Here is a 15,801-nt window from a genome sequence, read left to right as displayed (position 1 = left end):
TAGAAAACCAAAATTTAAACACATGTAGCTACTCATTGGTTCCATTAATATGAAGAAATTTATCTACTTCTCAATCACTTACTTTTTAGGGGATTTTGTCCCAAATTTTCTCCATATGTGGAAATACTGTTATTGTTGCATCAAAAATACTATCATTTATGCATAACTTCTTTAAAACTACAGATGGCCAGGAACAATGAGTGAGACCTAGATTCAGAGTAAGGAAGACAACCCCAGAACCACTTTTCCACAAAGCCTCATCCTCTGGAATGGAAGAAGTATCTTCTCTCTCAAAATCAGTGTGGCACTCTGTTTCTCTCCTTCCCCTTTAGTTACATGTATTTAAATTTTATTGGAACTTGAACATATGAACATATTACAAATTTATTGTATTGCCAATGAGTGATAATCTCTTATGTCCCCTCTCTCCTGTTCCCACTCCCCTGAAGGCCTCCTCAGTGGGGTATTAGTAGTCAACCTAGAGTCATGGTTACAAGTCACTTCCTGTGGGGAGGACAGTGCCTTATAGTACACCTTCCCACCCTATGATCCTTACATTCTTTCCACCCCTTCTTCCACTATGTTCTCTGAGCTTGTAAAGCCTCACAACCTGGGTTTAATTCCCTAGCACTCATGTAAAATGTCATGTGACAAAGTGGTACATGCATCTGGAATTCATCTGCAGTGGCCAGAAGCACTGGGTGTGCCCATGCTCACATAATTCATTGTCTCTCTCTCACAATAAATAAAAACATTTTTAAGGGCTAGAGAGATGGCTCAGCTGTTAAGGCACTTGCCTGCCTAGCCAAAGAACCCAGGTTCAATTCCCCAGGACCCACATAAACCAGATGCACAAAGTGGTCCATGTACCTGGAGTTTGTTTACAGTGGCTAAAGGCCCTGGCGTGCCCATCCTCTCTCTCTCTAATTAAAAAAAAAAGTTTCAAAAATATATTTTTTAAAACAGTAACAAAAAAATAGCATTTGTGCTGGGCCTGGTGGTGCATGCCTTTAATCCCAGCACTCAGGAGGCAGAGGTAGGAGGACAGCTATGAGTTCAAGGCCACCCTGAGATTACATAGTGAATTCCAGGTCAGCCTAAGCTAGAGTGAGACCCTACTTCAAAAAACCAAAAAATAAAATAACATTTGCTGAAACACTCAGAAGCCATAGATTGTTACTAGAACATTTTTAGTGCCAGGGATGGAATACCTTTCAGTGAGTTGTTGGCCAGGGAAGTCCTTGATACCCCCAAAACATTACAGGCCATTGCTGAGGCCCTTGGTTTCCCACCAGGAATAGATGGTAACACCCTATTTATTGCTGAAGACTCCACATAGTTGGGCTGCAAGGTCACTAAGAAATCCTGCTGGAGCTGAAAACCTTTTCCATGTAGTCCAGATGACAGAAAGCTGGAAAAAGCTATACTGCAGTTCAATGGGAGAGAGAGAAATCACCAGTGGAGATACTCAACAGTGGTCACTGCAAACCTTAAATTTGGCCACCCCGGCCAAATGAGCCAACAGGTGCAACAATGGCATGTCTGTTATGAAAACCAATTGTTCTTTAATTGGACTGGAGGCACACTCCATGGGTGGGAATACGTCCCTGATACTGAAAACCTACAACAGGGGTAGTCATGAGCCCTAGGGATGTAACGTCTGCTGCTGTCTGGCTAAATGCAAATTCTATGCTCACCAAACTGTCCAGTATGCACCTCTCTTAATGTTCATACCCATATATTACTACTACTTTCACTTTTGGTTACAGAAGCTTCTCTTTTCAGATGGCAGTGACTTTGGGATGGCACCAGGGTGATAAGAAGTGACAGAGGAGTGCTCAGCACTGAAATATCTCCATCACACCTTCCAAGGCTCAGGATCCATTGTAGAAGTGGCAGAAAGAATGTAAGAGCCAAAGAAAGGGTAGGACTCCTTACAATGTGCTTCTCCAGACATAAAATGGCCTGGATATCCATGACCTCACAGTGCCTGACAGTACCTACACAAGATGATCATAACATGAGGAAAAGATCATGACATCAAAACAAGAGAGAGACTGATTGAGAGGGGGAGGGGATATGATGGAGAGTGGCGTTTCAAAGGGGAAAGTAGGGGGAGGAAGGGAATTACCATGAGATATTGTCTCCAATTATGGAAGTTGTCAAAAAAAAAACAACAACATTTGGATATTGAATTAGGAGGATTGTCATGAGTTTGAAGTCTGCTTGGATTACATACAAAATTGTATTGCAAAACAACCAAAAATAATATAAAGAACAGATCTACTAAATAAAAGTTTAACTTATATAATGTACTTATCACTGGATAAAGGTCAACAACTAGCATTGATAGTTGAGATTAAACTTTCTAGAGAGTATCAGCAGGAAAAGAACTTACTCTCAACTCCTGGAATACTATTTTCTACAATAATTTCAATTGGCCCTATCATCTGATACTACTTATTTCCATTTTAAAACAATCTGGGCTGGGAATGTACCACATGTACATATAGTTGGAAGTGCTTATCTACTGTGCACAAAGCCCTTAGTTTAATCTCCAGCTCTGCATAAAGCAGATGTGGCATTACACACCTATAATCAGAAGAAGGAAAGTAAGCCGGGCGTGGTGGCGCACGCCTTTAATCCCAGCACACGGGAGGCAGAGGTAGGAGGATCACTGAGAGTTCGAGGCCACCCTGAGACTAGATAGTGAATTCCAGGTCAGCCTGAGCCAGAGTGAGAGCCTACCTCGAAAAACAAAACAAAAAAAAAAAAAAAAAGAAGAAGGAAAGTAAGAGGTTCAAGGCTATCCCTGGGCTGAGGGGTATCACCATACCTGACTTTAAGAAATATTACAGTCATATTAACAAGAACAACACTGCCAAGTGTGGTGGTGTATACCTTTAATCTCAGCACTTGGGAGGAAGAGGTAGGAGGATCACTGTGAGTTAGAGGTCAGCCTAGGTCAGCATGGGCTAGAGTGAGACCCTACCTCGAAAGAAAGAAAAAAAAAGAGAGAAGACATGGTACACAAAAACAGACATGGATCAATAGAACAGAATCGAGGACTCACATGTAAACCCAGGCAGTTATAGCCATCTGATTGTTCATAAAAACACCAAAAACATCCACTGGAGAATGGTGCTGGAAAAACTGGATATGTGTATGTAGAAGGATTAAAATAGACCCTTATTCCCATAAACAAGAATCAACTCTAAATGGACCAAAGGCCTTAATACCAGACCTGAAACTCTGAAACTGTTAGAGGAAGAACTAGAGGGAAAACTTCCACATATAGGCATACACATGGATTTTCTGAATAGAACTCCAGTTGTTCAGGGAGTAACACAAGTAATCAACCAGTGGGACCTGAGAAAATTTGTACCTCAAAGGACACTGTGAATACAGCAAAGAGGCAGCTTACAGAATGGAAGAAAATCTTTGCCAGCTATATATCTGACAGAAGCTTAATTATTGGACATATGAAGAACTCAAAAAACTAAATAATAATAAATCAAACAGTCCAATCAAAAACTAGAAATGAGGGCAGGAGAGATGGCTTAGTGGTTAAGCGCTTGCATGTGAAGCCTAAGCAACCCCATTCGAGGCTTGATTCCCCAGGACCCACGTAAGCCAGATACACAAGGGGACAATGCATCTGGAGTTCCTTTGCAGTGGCTGGAGGTCTCGGTGTGCCCCTTTTCTCTCTCTCTCTCTCTTTCTCTCTGCCTCTATCTCTGTCTGTCACTCTCAAATAAATAAAAACATTTTTTTAAAGTAGAAATGAATAGAGAATTCTCAAAAGAAGAAAATACAGGTGACCAATAAACATCTATAAACATGTTCTACATTCTTAGCCACCAAGAAAATTCAAATTAAAACTATTTTGAGGTTCTACCTTACTCCTGTCAGAATGGCTATCATGAAGAAATCAAATGACAATAAACGCTGGCAACAGTGTAGGGAAAGAGGAATGCTTCTTCATTGTTGGTGGGAATATAAACTTGTACAGCCACTGTGGAAATTAGTGTAGAGGTTCATGAGGCAGCTAAAAATAGATTTACCATATGACCTAGCTATACCACTTCTTGGCATATACCCTAGGACTCTACTCATTACTAAAGAGATACTTGCTCATCCATGTTTATTGCTACTCTACAATAGCTAGGAAATAGAACCAGCCTAGGTGCCCATCAACTAATGAATTAGGGTAATAAAGATGTGGTATATATAGCCCGATGAGGTGGTACACACCTTTTTTTTGTTTTTGTTTTTCAAGGTAGGGTCTCACTCTAGCCCAGGCTGACCCAGAATTCATTATGTAATCTCAGGGTAGCCTTGAACTCATGGTGATCCACCTACCTCTGCCTCCCGAGTGCTGGGATTAAAGGTGTGTGCCATGACGCCCGGCTGGTGCATGCCTTTAATCCCAGCACTCAGGAGGCAGAGGTACGAGGATCACAGAGAGTTTGAGGCTAACCTGAGACCACATAGTGAATTCTAGGACAGACGGGGCTAGAGTGAGACACTAGCTCAAAAATAAAAATGTGTTATATTTACACATGGAGTTTTATTCAGCTGTAAAGAAAAGTGAAATCTGTAGGAAAAAATGGGTGGATCTGGAAAAGATTATACTGAGTACGGTAATCCAGGCTCAGAAAGCCCAAAACCACATGTTTTCATTCATATGCAGATCCTAACTACAAATGTTTATATTTATATGTGAACTGTAGTCAAAATCAGTAGTAGAAGACGGGAAGCTAGACAGGGGCCAGATGGGAAAGGAGAAGGCTTTATTAAAGCAAGTAGAGTACGTAAGGAGAGGGGCAGAATACTGGGGACCAATGGTCTAAGTGAGGTCAGGGAGGTATAGAGGAGAGGGTAGGAGAAGGGTTAATCAAAAGTAAAGATGTTGGGCTGGAGAGATCGCTAAGCAGTGAAGGCACTTGCCTGCAAAGCCAAAGGACGCACATAAGCCAGATACACAAGGTGGCACATGCATCTGGAGTTCGTTTGCAGTGGCTGGAGCCCTGGCATGCCCATTCTCTCTTTCTCTCTCTCTCTCCCTATCTCAAATAAACAAAAATAAAAAATATTTAGAAAAAAATTAAAGATGTTACTAATAAGCCTGCTTCTTCACTAGCTAAATCTTAAATTTATATACACACACTGTGTGTGTTTGGGTAGAAGTACCCTGAGGTGTTAAATTATGTAGTGCCCAGTAGCCTTGATTATTGTTACAAGAAAATTTCAGTGCCCACCAAAACTAGATGGTAAGACTCTACTGCTGAAGACTCCACATGCTTGGGCTACAGGTCACTGAGAAATCAAGCTGGAGCTGAGCTAGAAGTCTCCTCCCTGTTGACTATCCATCATAATGCTGGAAACAGCTATGCAGCCTGTTGGGGAAGAAAAGTCACCAACTTCTTAACCATCAGTGGACCCAGCAAGCTTTATGACTGGATAACCAATAAAATGTACCAACTGGTGCAATGTGGCTTGTTGGTTATGGGGCAAACCAGCTGTTCTCTGATTGGATTTAAGGCTTGCTCCATGGGAGGTACTCAATGCCTTGTACAGAAAACCTAATCAAAAGCCTACAGATGGGGAAATCTTCAACCCTAGGGGGGAAACTACTACTGTTGTCTAACTAAATGGATATATTAATACATGGATATATTATGCCCACCAAACTGCTCTCTAACTATTTATGTTTGTGCCCATGTATTAATGCTACTATCACTTTTGGTTAAAGAAGCTTCTCTTTTCAGATAGCGGTGACCACTGGAGGAACTCACAACCCACCAAAGTGCTGAAGAGACAGTGGAGTATTAACATTAAATGAGACATCTCTATATCCTCCATGGTTCAGACCATTGAAGAAGAGGTGGCAGGCTAGGCATGGTGGCGCACTCCTTTAATCCCAGCAGAGGGAGGCAGAGATAAGAGGACTGCCATGAGTTCAAGGCCACCCTTGAGACTACATAGTGAATTCCAGGTCAGCCTGGGCTAGAGTGAAATCCTACCTTGAAAAACAAACAAAACAAAACAAAAAACACAAAAGAAGAAAGAAAGAAAGAAAGAAAGAGAAAGAGAGAGAGAGAGAGAGAGAGAAGAGGAGGAGGAGGAAGAGGAGGAGGAGGAGGAGGAGGAGGAGGAAGAGGAGGAGGAGGAGGTGGTGGTGGCGGCGGTGGTGGTGGTGGTGGCGGCGGCAGCGGCGGCAGCCAAAGGAAGAGGAGGAACACTTTGCAATTCTGTCTTTCATATACAAAGTGGCCATGTTATTCATGACCTCATAGTGGCTGATCTACCTACATAAGACCTGCATAATATAAGATTAAAATGATGACATCAAAACAAAGCAGGGACTAGTTGGAAAGAAGGGATTCAGTGGAGGGTAGAAGAAGGGAGGAGGTCAGAGGGTGATGGGAGGGGATTATGATCACGGGCATCCTGGTTTTATGTATGGAGGTTGTTAAGTTTAAAAAAAGATCATCCCTGGCTACACAGTCATCTCAAGAATAGTCTGGGATAAAAAAAACCTGTATCTCATTTCCTTTTTCTTATTTGTGAGAGAAAGAGGCAGAGAGAAAGAGAGAGAGTGAGAATGAGAATGGGCGCACCAGGGCCTCCAGCCACTGCAAACGAATTCCAGACTCATGCGCCACCTTGTGTATCTTGCTTATATGGGTTCTGGGGAATTGAACCAAGGTCCTTTGGCTTTGTAGGCAAATGCCTTAACTGCTAAGCCATCTCTCCAGCACCATTTTATCCTATTTTATTTACTCGAGAGAAAGGAGGCTGGGGTACAGAATGGGCACACCAGGGCATTTAGCCACTGCAAACGAACTCCAGACACATGCACCACCTTATGCATCTGGCTTATGTGGGTCCTGGAGAATCGAACCCTAGTCCTTTGGCTTTGTAGGCAAGTGCCTTAACCACTAAACCATCTCTCCAATCCCCAAATATCTGTGCCTAAAAGAGAATAAATGCTTAAAGAGAGCATGGTTTTGCATGCCTATAATCTCAATATTTGGGAAGCTGAGGCAGGAGCATATGGAGTTTGATATCTGGTGATACCCTCTCTCAAAAGCAGTGATTTAGCTGGGCATGATGGCACACACCTTTAATCTTAGCACTCTGGAGGCAGAGGTAGAAGGTTCTAGGCCAGCCTGACATTACATAGTGAATTCCAGGTCAGCCTCGGCTAGAGTGAGACCCTACCTTGAAAAACTGAACAACGAAACAAAACAATAATTTAAATAAGATGATCAACAAATGCTATTCCTAATAAAATCTACTAGACAATAAATCAGTATCTACCCACATACTACATATATTACGAATATATTTGGGGCAGGTAGGTGTGGTGGCATATATCTTTCATCTTAGCACTTAGGAGGCTGAGCAGGAAGATGTTACACATTTGAAGCAAGTGTAGGCTACAAACAGCAGGCCAGCCAGGGCTACAGAGCAACACTTTGTCTCAAAATAAACAAAAATACAAAGAAAGGTTTTTCTGGTATCAGTGGATATCAGAAAACTATGGAAGACTTTAAATGTCCTACTTAATTCTGCAAATACAAGTCAAGTAGAAAAGTAAAGACTGAACTTAAAATTACTCTTAAAATACAAGCTCAAAGTAGAAGTAGAAATCACAGTATTGTTAGCATCTAAATAACAGAAATGATTATATAATACTTACCATTGAAAGGATTAATTCCTAGATTTATTCTTGAAATAATAGCTTCTTTTACTTCTTTTTTCTTTACACATCGAATACCCAAATTTTGAAAACTAAAAGCAAAAAATAAAATTTTCAGAAATTACATTGTAGTTAAATAGAAAAAATATTACAGAAATCAAGCATTTATCAAACTATCAGACAGAGATATTAAAGCATGACTTGTGTTACCAATTGCAATGATAAAGATATGAGGGTGGCTGGAAAGGCAGCTCAGTGGATAAAGCACTCGTTGCTTAAGCTGAAGTACCTGAGTTCAATCCCCAGATGCCAAAAAAAAAGCCTTAAAAAGCTGGAGGCTGGGATGGACACATGGCTTAGTGGTTAAGCACTTGCCTGTGAATCCTAAGGACCCCAGTTTGAGGCTTGACTCCCCAGGACAAACGTTAGCCAGGTGCACAAGGGGACGCACACGTCTGGAGTTCGGTTGCAGTGGCTGGAGGCCCTGGCGCGCCCATTCTCTCTCCCTCTCTCTATCTGCCTCTTTCTGTCCCTCTCTGTCTCAAATAAATAAACAAAAATAACAATTTTGTTTTTTTAAGCTGGAGGCTGGGACTGGAGAGATGGCTTGCTTAGTGGTTAAGCGCTTGCCTGTGTAGCCTAAGGATCCTGGTTCGAGGCTTGAATCCCCAGGACCCACATTAGCCAGATGCACAAGGGGGCACATGCATCTGGAGTTCATTTGCAGTGGCTGGTGGCCCTGGCGTGCCCATTCTCTCTCTCTCTCTTTCTGCCTCTTTCTCTGTCTGTCGCTCTCAATTAAATAAATTTAAAAAAAAAAAAAAGAGGGCTGGAGAGACGGCTTAGCGGTTAAGCGCTTGCCTGTGAAGCCTAAGGACCCCTGTTCGAGGCTCGGTTCCCCAGGTCCCACGTTAGCCAGATGCACAAGGGGGCGCACGCGTCTGGAGTTTGTTTGCAGAGGCTGGAAGCCCTGGCGCGCCCATTCTCTCTCTCTCTCTCTATCTGTCTTTCTCTCTGTGTCTGTCGCTGTCAAATAAATAAATTAAAAATTAAAAAAAAAAAAAAAGAATCCAGAGAAAGCCTACATCAGATGCAGCAAACAGGTGAGGACCAACCTGAATGTTGTTTTCTAATCTCCACAAGTGCACTATGGCGCCTGCACAAGTGGGCATGTGTGTGTGCATGTGCGCATACACGCACACACAGAGATTAATAATAAAACACTGACAAAAATCCATAAAAATAGGTAACAAGAGTTTTTTAAATTTCTTTTGAAAGAGGCAGATAGAGAGAGAATGAGTGTGCCAGGGCCTTCAGCTACTGTAAATGAACTCCAGAAGCATGTACCACCTTGTATATCTGGTTTACGTGGGTCCTGGGGAATCAAACCTGTGTCCCTTGGCTTTGCAGGCAAGCACCTTAACCACTAAGTCATCTCTCCAGCCCAAGTGTTTTTTTTTTGGTTTTTCGAGGTAAGGTCTTGCTCTAGCCCAGGCTGACCTGGAATTCACTATGTAGTCTCAGGTGGCCTTGAACCTCAGCAACCAGCAACCTTCCTATTTATACCTCCTGAGTGCTGGGATTAAAGGCATGTGCTGTCACCACCTGGCTCTAAGAGGGTTTTTTTTTTTTGAGGTATTTATTTATTTTTAAGAGGGCTATATTTCTAAAAGCACTGGAGGATCAACTCAGCTACACAGTAAGTTTAAGGGCCAGCCTAGACTACATTAAACCTTGTCTCAAGGGCTGGAGAGATGGCGTAGCGGTTAAGCGCTTGCCTGTGAAGCCTAAGGACCCCGGTTCGAGGCTCGGTTCCCCAGGTCCCACGTTAGCCAGATGCACAAGGGGGCGCACGCGTCTGGAGTTCGTTTGCAGAGGCTGGAAGCCCTGGCGCGCCCATTCTCTCTCTCTCTCCCTCTACCTGTCTTTCTCTCTGTGTCTGTCGCTCTCAAATAAAAAAAAAAAAAAAAAAAAAAGTTTAAAAAAAAACCTTGTCTCAAAAGACAAAAAAAAAAAAAAAAAAAAAAAAAGAGGGGTGCTGGAGAGATGGCTTAGTGGCTAATGCACTTGCCTGCAAACCCTGAGGACCCAGGTTTGATTCTCCAGTACTCATGTAAACCAAATGCACAAGGTGGTGCCTGTACTTGGAGTTTGTAGGCAGTGGTTAGAAGCCCTAGTGCACTCATTCTTATTCTCTATTAATTAAATTTAAAAAGACAAAAAAAGATAACATAGTATTATGTTACTTTTATGCTTATGCAGTATCCATATGCCTAATCAAATATATCAAAGACATTAAGAAACAACACTAAAAAGCAAAAATTTACCCCCAAATTATCTTCTAAACAAAATCTTGATCAAATCTGTAAAATCTGTATATTTGATGATACAAAACAAAAGGTATAAAAAAAAGCCTACATCCAAGTCTGCAGGTATGTTTTGTTTAGCCTGAAACTGTTGTCTACAGTTTAGGAGAAAAAACGAGAAAACAAAACAAAACAAAAAACATGAATAGGAGTTGTATCTGCATTTAAAAGAAAATCACATAGATTACTAAAATTTAAAAACAAGTAATTCTATCTACAAAGCTGTATTTCTGGCTTCTGCTGAAGGTATAACACTATGTGGGCACAGAAATAAATGGCTGGGTCTGAGCACCTATAGCCCCATTTATGTGTGACTCTCAAATTCACTAGTTTACTAGTTCTCCTACACTTGATTCTCTCCTCTCATTTATGCTGTCTGCTTAGTCCCCCAAAGATGTGAGTTTTGAATCCTGACTTCACAAGTAGTAGCAGAATGCATTATGCCATGTTATATGGTTATGATAAAAAATATTAAAAATTTTATTTGAAAGAGGTTTAATACTAACAATATGTAACAAAAGATTCAAGAGGTCATTTATGGAAAACTTCTCAATAGCTATAAATATTATTCATTTGCATATGTATACTACAGAGGATACTGGGGGGGAACTCCCCACCACTACTCAGTCATACTTGTTCCCACATGGAAAAACCATGACATCATTAAAGCTAGGTGGGTGTGAATAAGGAAGCAAACCTCAATTTTAAGAACATTACACTCTGTTCAAATTTCATAAGGCATTTACAACCAGAGGCTACTTAGCTCACCTTGCTTTAAGTGTCTGTCTCCTATCTTATGTTTATGCTCTGCATATTAATCACATTCACGATACATGTTAGCACCTGCAGTATATTTGACATTTCCTTCCCTTGCCTTCAACAACTAAGAATAAAAGTCATCAATTCTTAAAATCATACAATAATTTTCTTCTCAAAAGTATGTCATGTCTTTGTCTTTGAAAGATTCTTAAGTTTGGTTATTAGTTTTTATTTAATAAAAATATTTTAAAGAATCCTTCATCCTAATACATTTACAGTCGGGCATGGGGTGGTGGTGAACTATAAACCATGGGCCATGGGTCCAGTATGGTGGCACACATTTTAATCTCACCACTTAGGAGGATTATCATGGTTCTGAGCAACAGAGTGGGTTTCAGGTCAGCGTGGGCTAGAGTAAGGCTCTGCAAAAATTAAACCATGACTCAAGTCTAGCTCCCTGCCTGTTTCTGTAAACATAATTTGTATTAGAATACAGCCATGGTAATAGACTTCTATGTCATTTGTGACTTTCATGTAGCAAAGGCACAGGTAAGTAGCTGCAACAAAATCCAAAAGCCTTATAAAGTCTAAAACACCTGTTTATCTAGACTTTTACAGAAAGATTGCTAGCTCTAGTCTGGTGAACTAAATAGCTATTTAAATAATCACATGCAAAAAGTGATAAACTGAAATCACAAGTCTTATGAGGAAATACATAATTTATGGGACAGAGGTCATCAGATAGGCTTTTTAGGGGTGATAATATGAATAGAATTGAACTAAAGAAAGAGGGGAATAAAGATCATGCACATGTTCTTACAGAAGAGCACCGTGGGCAGAGGTAATTAAAGGTAAGTTCCTCTGACGGCACTGAAGAGATCAATCAGACAAGGACAGTGCAATGGAAGACGGGAAATACAGGTGGGCAGATGGGCCTCGTAGGCCACAGAAGAAATGCTGGTCTCTATTTCAAGAGCCACATTAAACCCTTAAAATGTTTCAATATGGGAAAATGTTAAAATACAATTCTTCAAAAGTACAAGTACCTCAAAAGGCCACTCTGGCTAACATGGAGGAAGACTGAGGGAAAGAGCTGATGTAAAGCAGATATGGTGGCACACATCTGTAATACCAGTGCTTGGTAGGTAGAAAGTAGGATGACCATTCAAGGGCAGCTTGAGTTACAAAGTGAATGTGAGGATAGCCTGTGCTGCCTCTAAACAAAAACAAAGAAGAGTTGCAACATCAACAGCAGAAAGCTATTCCAGCAGCCCAAATACAGACCATAAAGGTAGTCTGGCATGGCTAGGTTTTACTGAGTGCCATGCATAACTTTAGAAGCTAGCTAAGACCACTGTTAGTATATCCATGCCCATGTGAAGAGTGTTAAAATGATGAAAGCTATTTGGGTGTACCTTGCAATACTAATTTTGAGAGAAAACAGCTATGGTCACTGTTTAGATTATGTTTTTAGACATTTTCTTTTTTATTTATATGAGACACACACACACACACAGAGAATGGGCACAGCAGGGCCTCCAGCCCCTGCAAATGAACTCCAGATGCATGTGCCACCTTGTGTGCCTGGCTTACATGGGTCCTGGAGAATCGAACCTGGATCCTTTGGCTTTGCAGGCAAGTGCCTTAGCCAGTAAGCCATCCCTCCGGCCTGCTTTTGGACATTTGAGAACTCTGAAAGAAATTAAATACCGTTTCCCACTAAAAGAGACTAGGGATCCTTGAGGGAAAAATGACTCAAAGGCTGGAGCAAGAAAAGGGTAAATCTTAGGACAAAAAGCAATGTTTCAAGAAAAATGAAGACATATCAAAAGAACACAGTAGACATTCTGAAGGAGCTTGTACATATCAATTCTTAGTCTTAAAATCAAAATAGAGCTGGGCTTGGTGGTGCACACCTCTAATCCAAGCACTATGGAGGCAGAAGGAGGAGGATCTCTGGGTTTGAGGCCAGACTACAGAGTGAGTGCTAGGTCAGCTTGGGCTAAAATGAGACTCTACCTTGAAAAAAAATCAAAATAATGCCAGTGATGGAGTATAATGTATCAAAATAAGAAATCATGTTGACTAATACTTTTTAACAGAGAAGATAAAATGGGGAAATTTTTCTTTATGATGGGTTGCCTATTAATATCACCCAATTGGAGAAAACATCTCTCTTGAAATGATACAATATCACCTCTTCAGCTTTTTTGGATAAAGTGTTTCTTTCATGAAATAGGCGGCTTGAGCCTATAATCCAAGTACTTGGGAGGCTGAGACAGGAGGATCACCACTGGTTCGAGGCTAGTCTAGGTGATATAGTGAAATCAAGGCCAGCCTGGGTTATAGATTAAGACTCACACATACAAATGAAAATAATCATGTTGGCTGGAGAGATGGCTCAATCATTAAGGGTATTTGTAAGGACTGATGGCCAGGGTTTGATTTCCCAGTATCCATGTAAAGTCAGATGTACAGAATGATGCATGGATCTGGAATTCATCTGCAGTAGCAAGAGGCTCTTGATGTGCCCATTTCTCTTTCTCTCTCAATTTTCAAATAAATAATAAATAAAATATTTAAAAACATAATAATAATATTAAACACAATGCTAAATATGATGGGTACTCAATACTTAATGGGATTCTGGACTGGAGGTAGAGGTGAGGATAATCATAAGGGTCATTTATTGGGACAGTACTAAAGTAATCCAAAAGTTTAACTGCCTATAAGGAAGACATCAGAAAAGTATGAGCTAAAACAAGTTTGTGCTCATAGAGATCAAGGAAAGAGAGTATTTTAAGACATGAATAGTTAACACTGGTGGGAAGTTAACTACTGCCCTAGGAAGTGTTTCTTGTCAACTGTGTACTAGTAGGTACTTTGTTTCATGTTGTTACTATTAATGAGAGGAACTTTGTTTTGAGGAGTGTCTTGCTATTTACTTCATATTTGGATCCTCCTGCCTCAGCTTGCTGAGTGCTGGAATTTCAGGCAAGCACCACCACATCTAGCTTTAAGAGAATCTACTTTTTGTCAGGGGGAAAGAGGAGGGAAGAGGCGGAGGTGGGTACTCTTGTAGCTTAGACTGCCTTTAAGTGGTATGAAGCTGAGGGTGGCCTTGAACTCCTTATTCTCCTATCTCCACCTCCCATACCCAGCTAAAAATAGCATTTTAAAAGTGTTTTTGTTTTTGTTGTTGCTTTGTTAGAGATAGGGTCTCATTAGGTTGTCTAGGCTAGCCTTAAGAGGTTAGCTTGAAAAACCAAAATAATAAGCATAAAAAACATAGCATCCATCATCTTACCCACCTAAATACAACTACTATTAATTCTTTAGAAATTTTATTACCACTTGTGTGAATTAATTTATTTAAAACAAAATTAAGATTATTCTTCACATCTTGCTTTAAAATCTAGTATACTTTAAGTATCTTTATGTACCATCAGGCACATAATAAGTTAATTAGTTTTTAACTAACTTATTTCCTCCCTTCCTCCCTCCCTCCCTCCTTCCTTCCTTCCTTATGCGGCATGTTGCATGTTTGCATATGTGAGTATAGGCTTGTGTGAAGGTCAGAAGACAACTTTTGGGGTCAGTTTTCATCTTTCACCTCATTTGAGGAAGGGTCTCTCATTGTTTAAGCTGTTTGCTAGTTTCTGGAAAATTTTGTTGTATCTCCCTTATTGCTGTAGGTACACACTGGGATTACAGAAGTCTACCACCACTTCTAGCTTTTATGCAGGGTGTGGGAATCCATACTCAGGTACTCAGAGTTGTGTAGTGAGTACCTTATCCCAGCCCTGTTATGTTATTTTTATAGCTATACATGAGCACAAAAAATGGATATATTCACAAAAAATGGATATATTTAACTTGTTCCTTTATTATTTGAATGGCTTCTAACTTTTTACCATTACAAACAAAGCTAACCAGGAATTCACTTCAAATTCAAAACAAAAAAATTATTTATTTGTAAGCATAGAGAGGGAGAGAGAAACAGAGAATGGGTGCACCAGGGCCTCTTGCACTGCAAGTGAACAGATCCATGCACTATTTTGTGCATCTGGCTTCACATGGGTACTAGGAAATTGAGCCCAGACCATCAGGCTTTTTATAAACAAAGCTGCAATGAATATCATCATGGCTAAATAAATTTGAACATACCTTTTCACTTCTTTCTTTCTTTTTTCTTTTTTCTTTTTTTTTTTTTTTGGTGTGTTCTTTTGTGGTAGGGTCTCACTGTAGCCCAGGCTGACCTGGAATTCACTATGTAGTCTCAGGCTGGCCTCCAGCTCATATCAATCTTCCTACCTCTGCCTCCTAAGTGCTGAGATGAAAGGCGTGTACCACCACACCTGGCTGAACATACCTTTTTTCAGGTTAAGTTCCTAGGAGTGATATTGCTGACTTAAGAATGATTATTCATATTTTTCCAGCTTTTGATAAATAGTGGTTTATCTGCCTATCAGGAAAATTTTATTAATTTACACTCACTAATATGATAAGTAGGCCCATTTTCTCTTTGTTTTTTAAAAATTTATTTATTTATTTGAGGGAGCAAGAGAGGGAAAGAGGCAGATAGACAGAGAGAGTGAGAGACAGAATGGGAGCATCTGGGCCTCCAGCCACTGCAACCGAACTCTAGAAGCATGTGCCACCCTATGCATCTGGCTTATGTGGGTCCTGGGGAGTCAAACCAAGGTCCTTTGGCTTTGTAGGCAAATGCCTTAACTGCTAAGCCATCGCTTCAGCTCTAGGCCCATTTTTCTAGAAGCCTCACCAACAGAATTGACATAATTCCTATTTTGAAATTTTTATTAATATGGCAATTTTATAATCTCTCTCCCTTTAAAATTCTAGAGTTTCACAGCTGCTTTTCTACAACCTAGCAATTTTTTTAAAAATATTTTTATTTATTTATTTATTTTTTGACAGAGAAAAGAGGGAGAGAAAGAGTGCATGCGT

The 15,801-nt window shown here is 40.5% G+C and overlaps 1 protein-coding gene across 1 annotated transcript in view; it reads right to left on the bottom strand.

Moving 5' to 3' along the window:
• Rel (REL proto-oncogene, NF-kB subunit) overlaps positions 1–15,801 on the bottom strand; it is a 48,358-nt gene that overhangs the window by 13,676 nt on the left and 18,881 nt on the right. The window contains exon 4 of the mRNA XM_012950396.2: positions 7,709–7,800. Within this exon, the coding sequence (XP_012805850.2) occupies positions 7,709–7,800 (92 nt within the window). The remainder of the gene's footprint in view (positions 1–7,708; positions 7,801–15,801) is intronic.

The sequence above is a fragment of the Jaculus jaculus genome, chromosome 4 (genome assembly GCF_020740685.1).
Source record: "Jaculus jaculus isolate mJacJac1 chromosome 4, mJacJac1.mat.Y.cur, whole genome shotgun sequence".
Lineage (NCBI taxonomy): Eukaryota > Metazoa > Chordata > Mammalia > Rodentia > Dipodidae > Jaculus > Jaculus jaculus.
The sequence above is the reverse complement of the archived record's forward strand: the minus strand, read 5'-3'. Positions and strand labels throughout refer to the sequence as shown.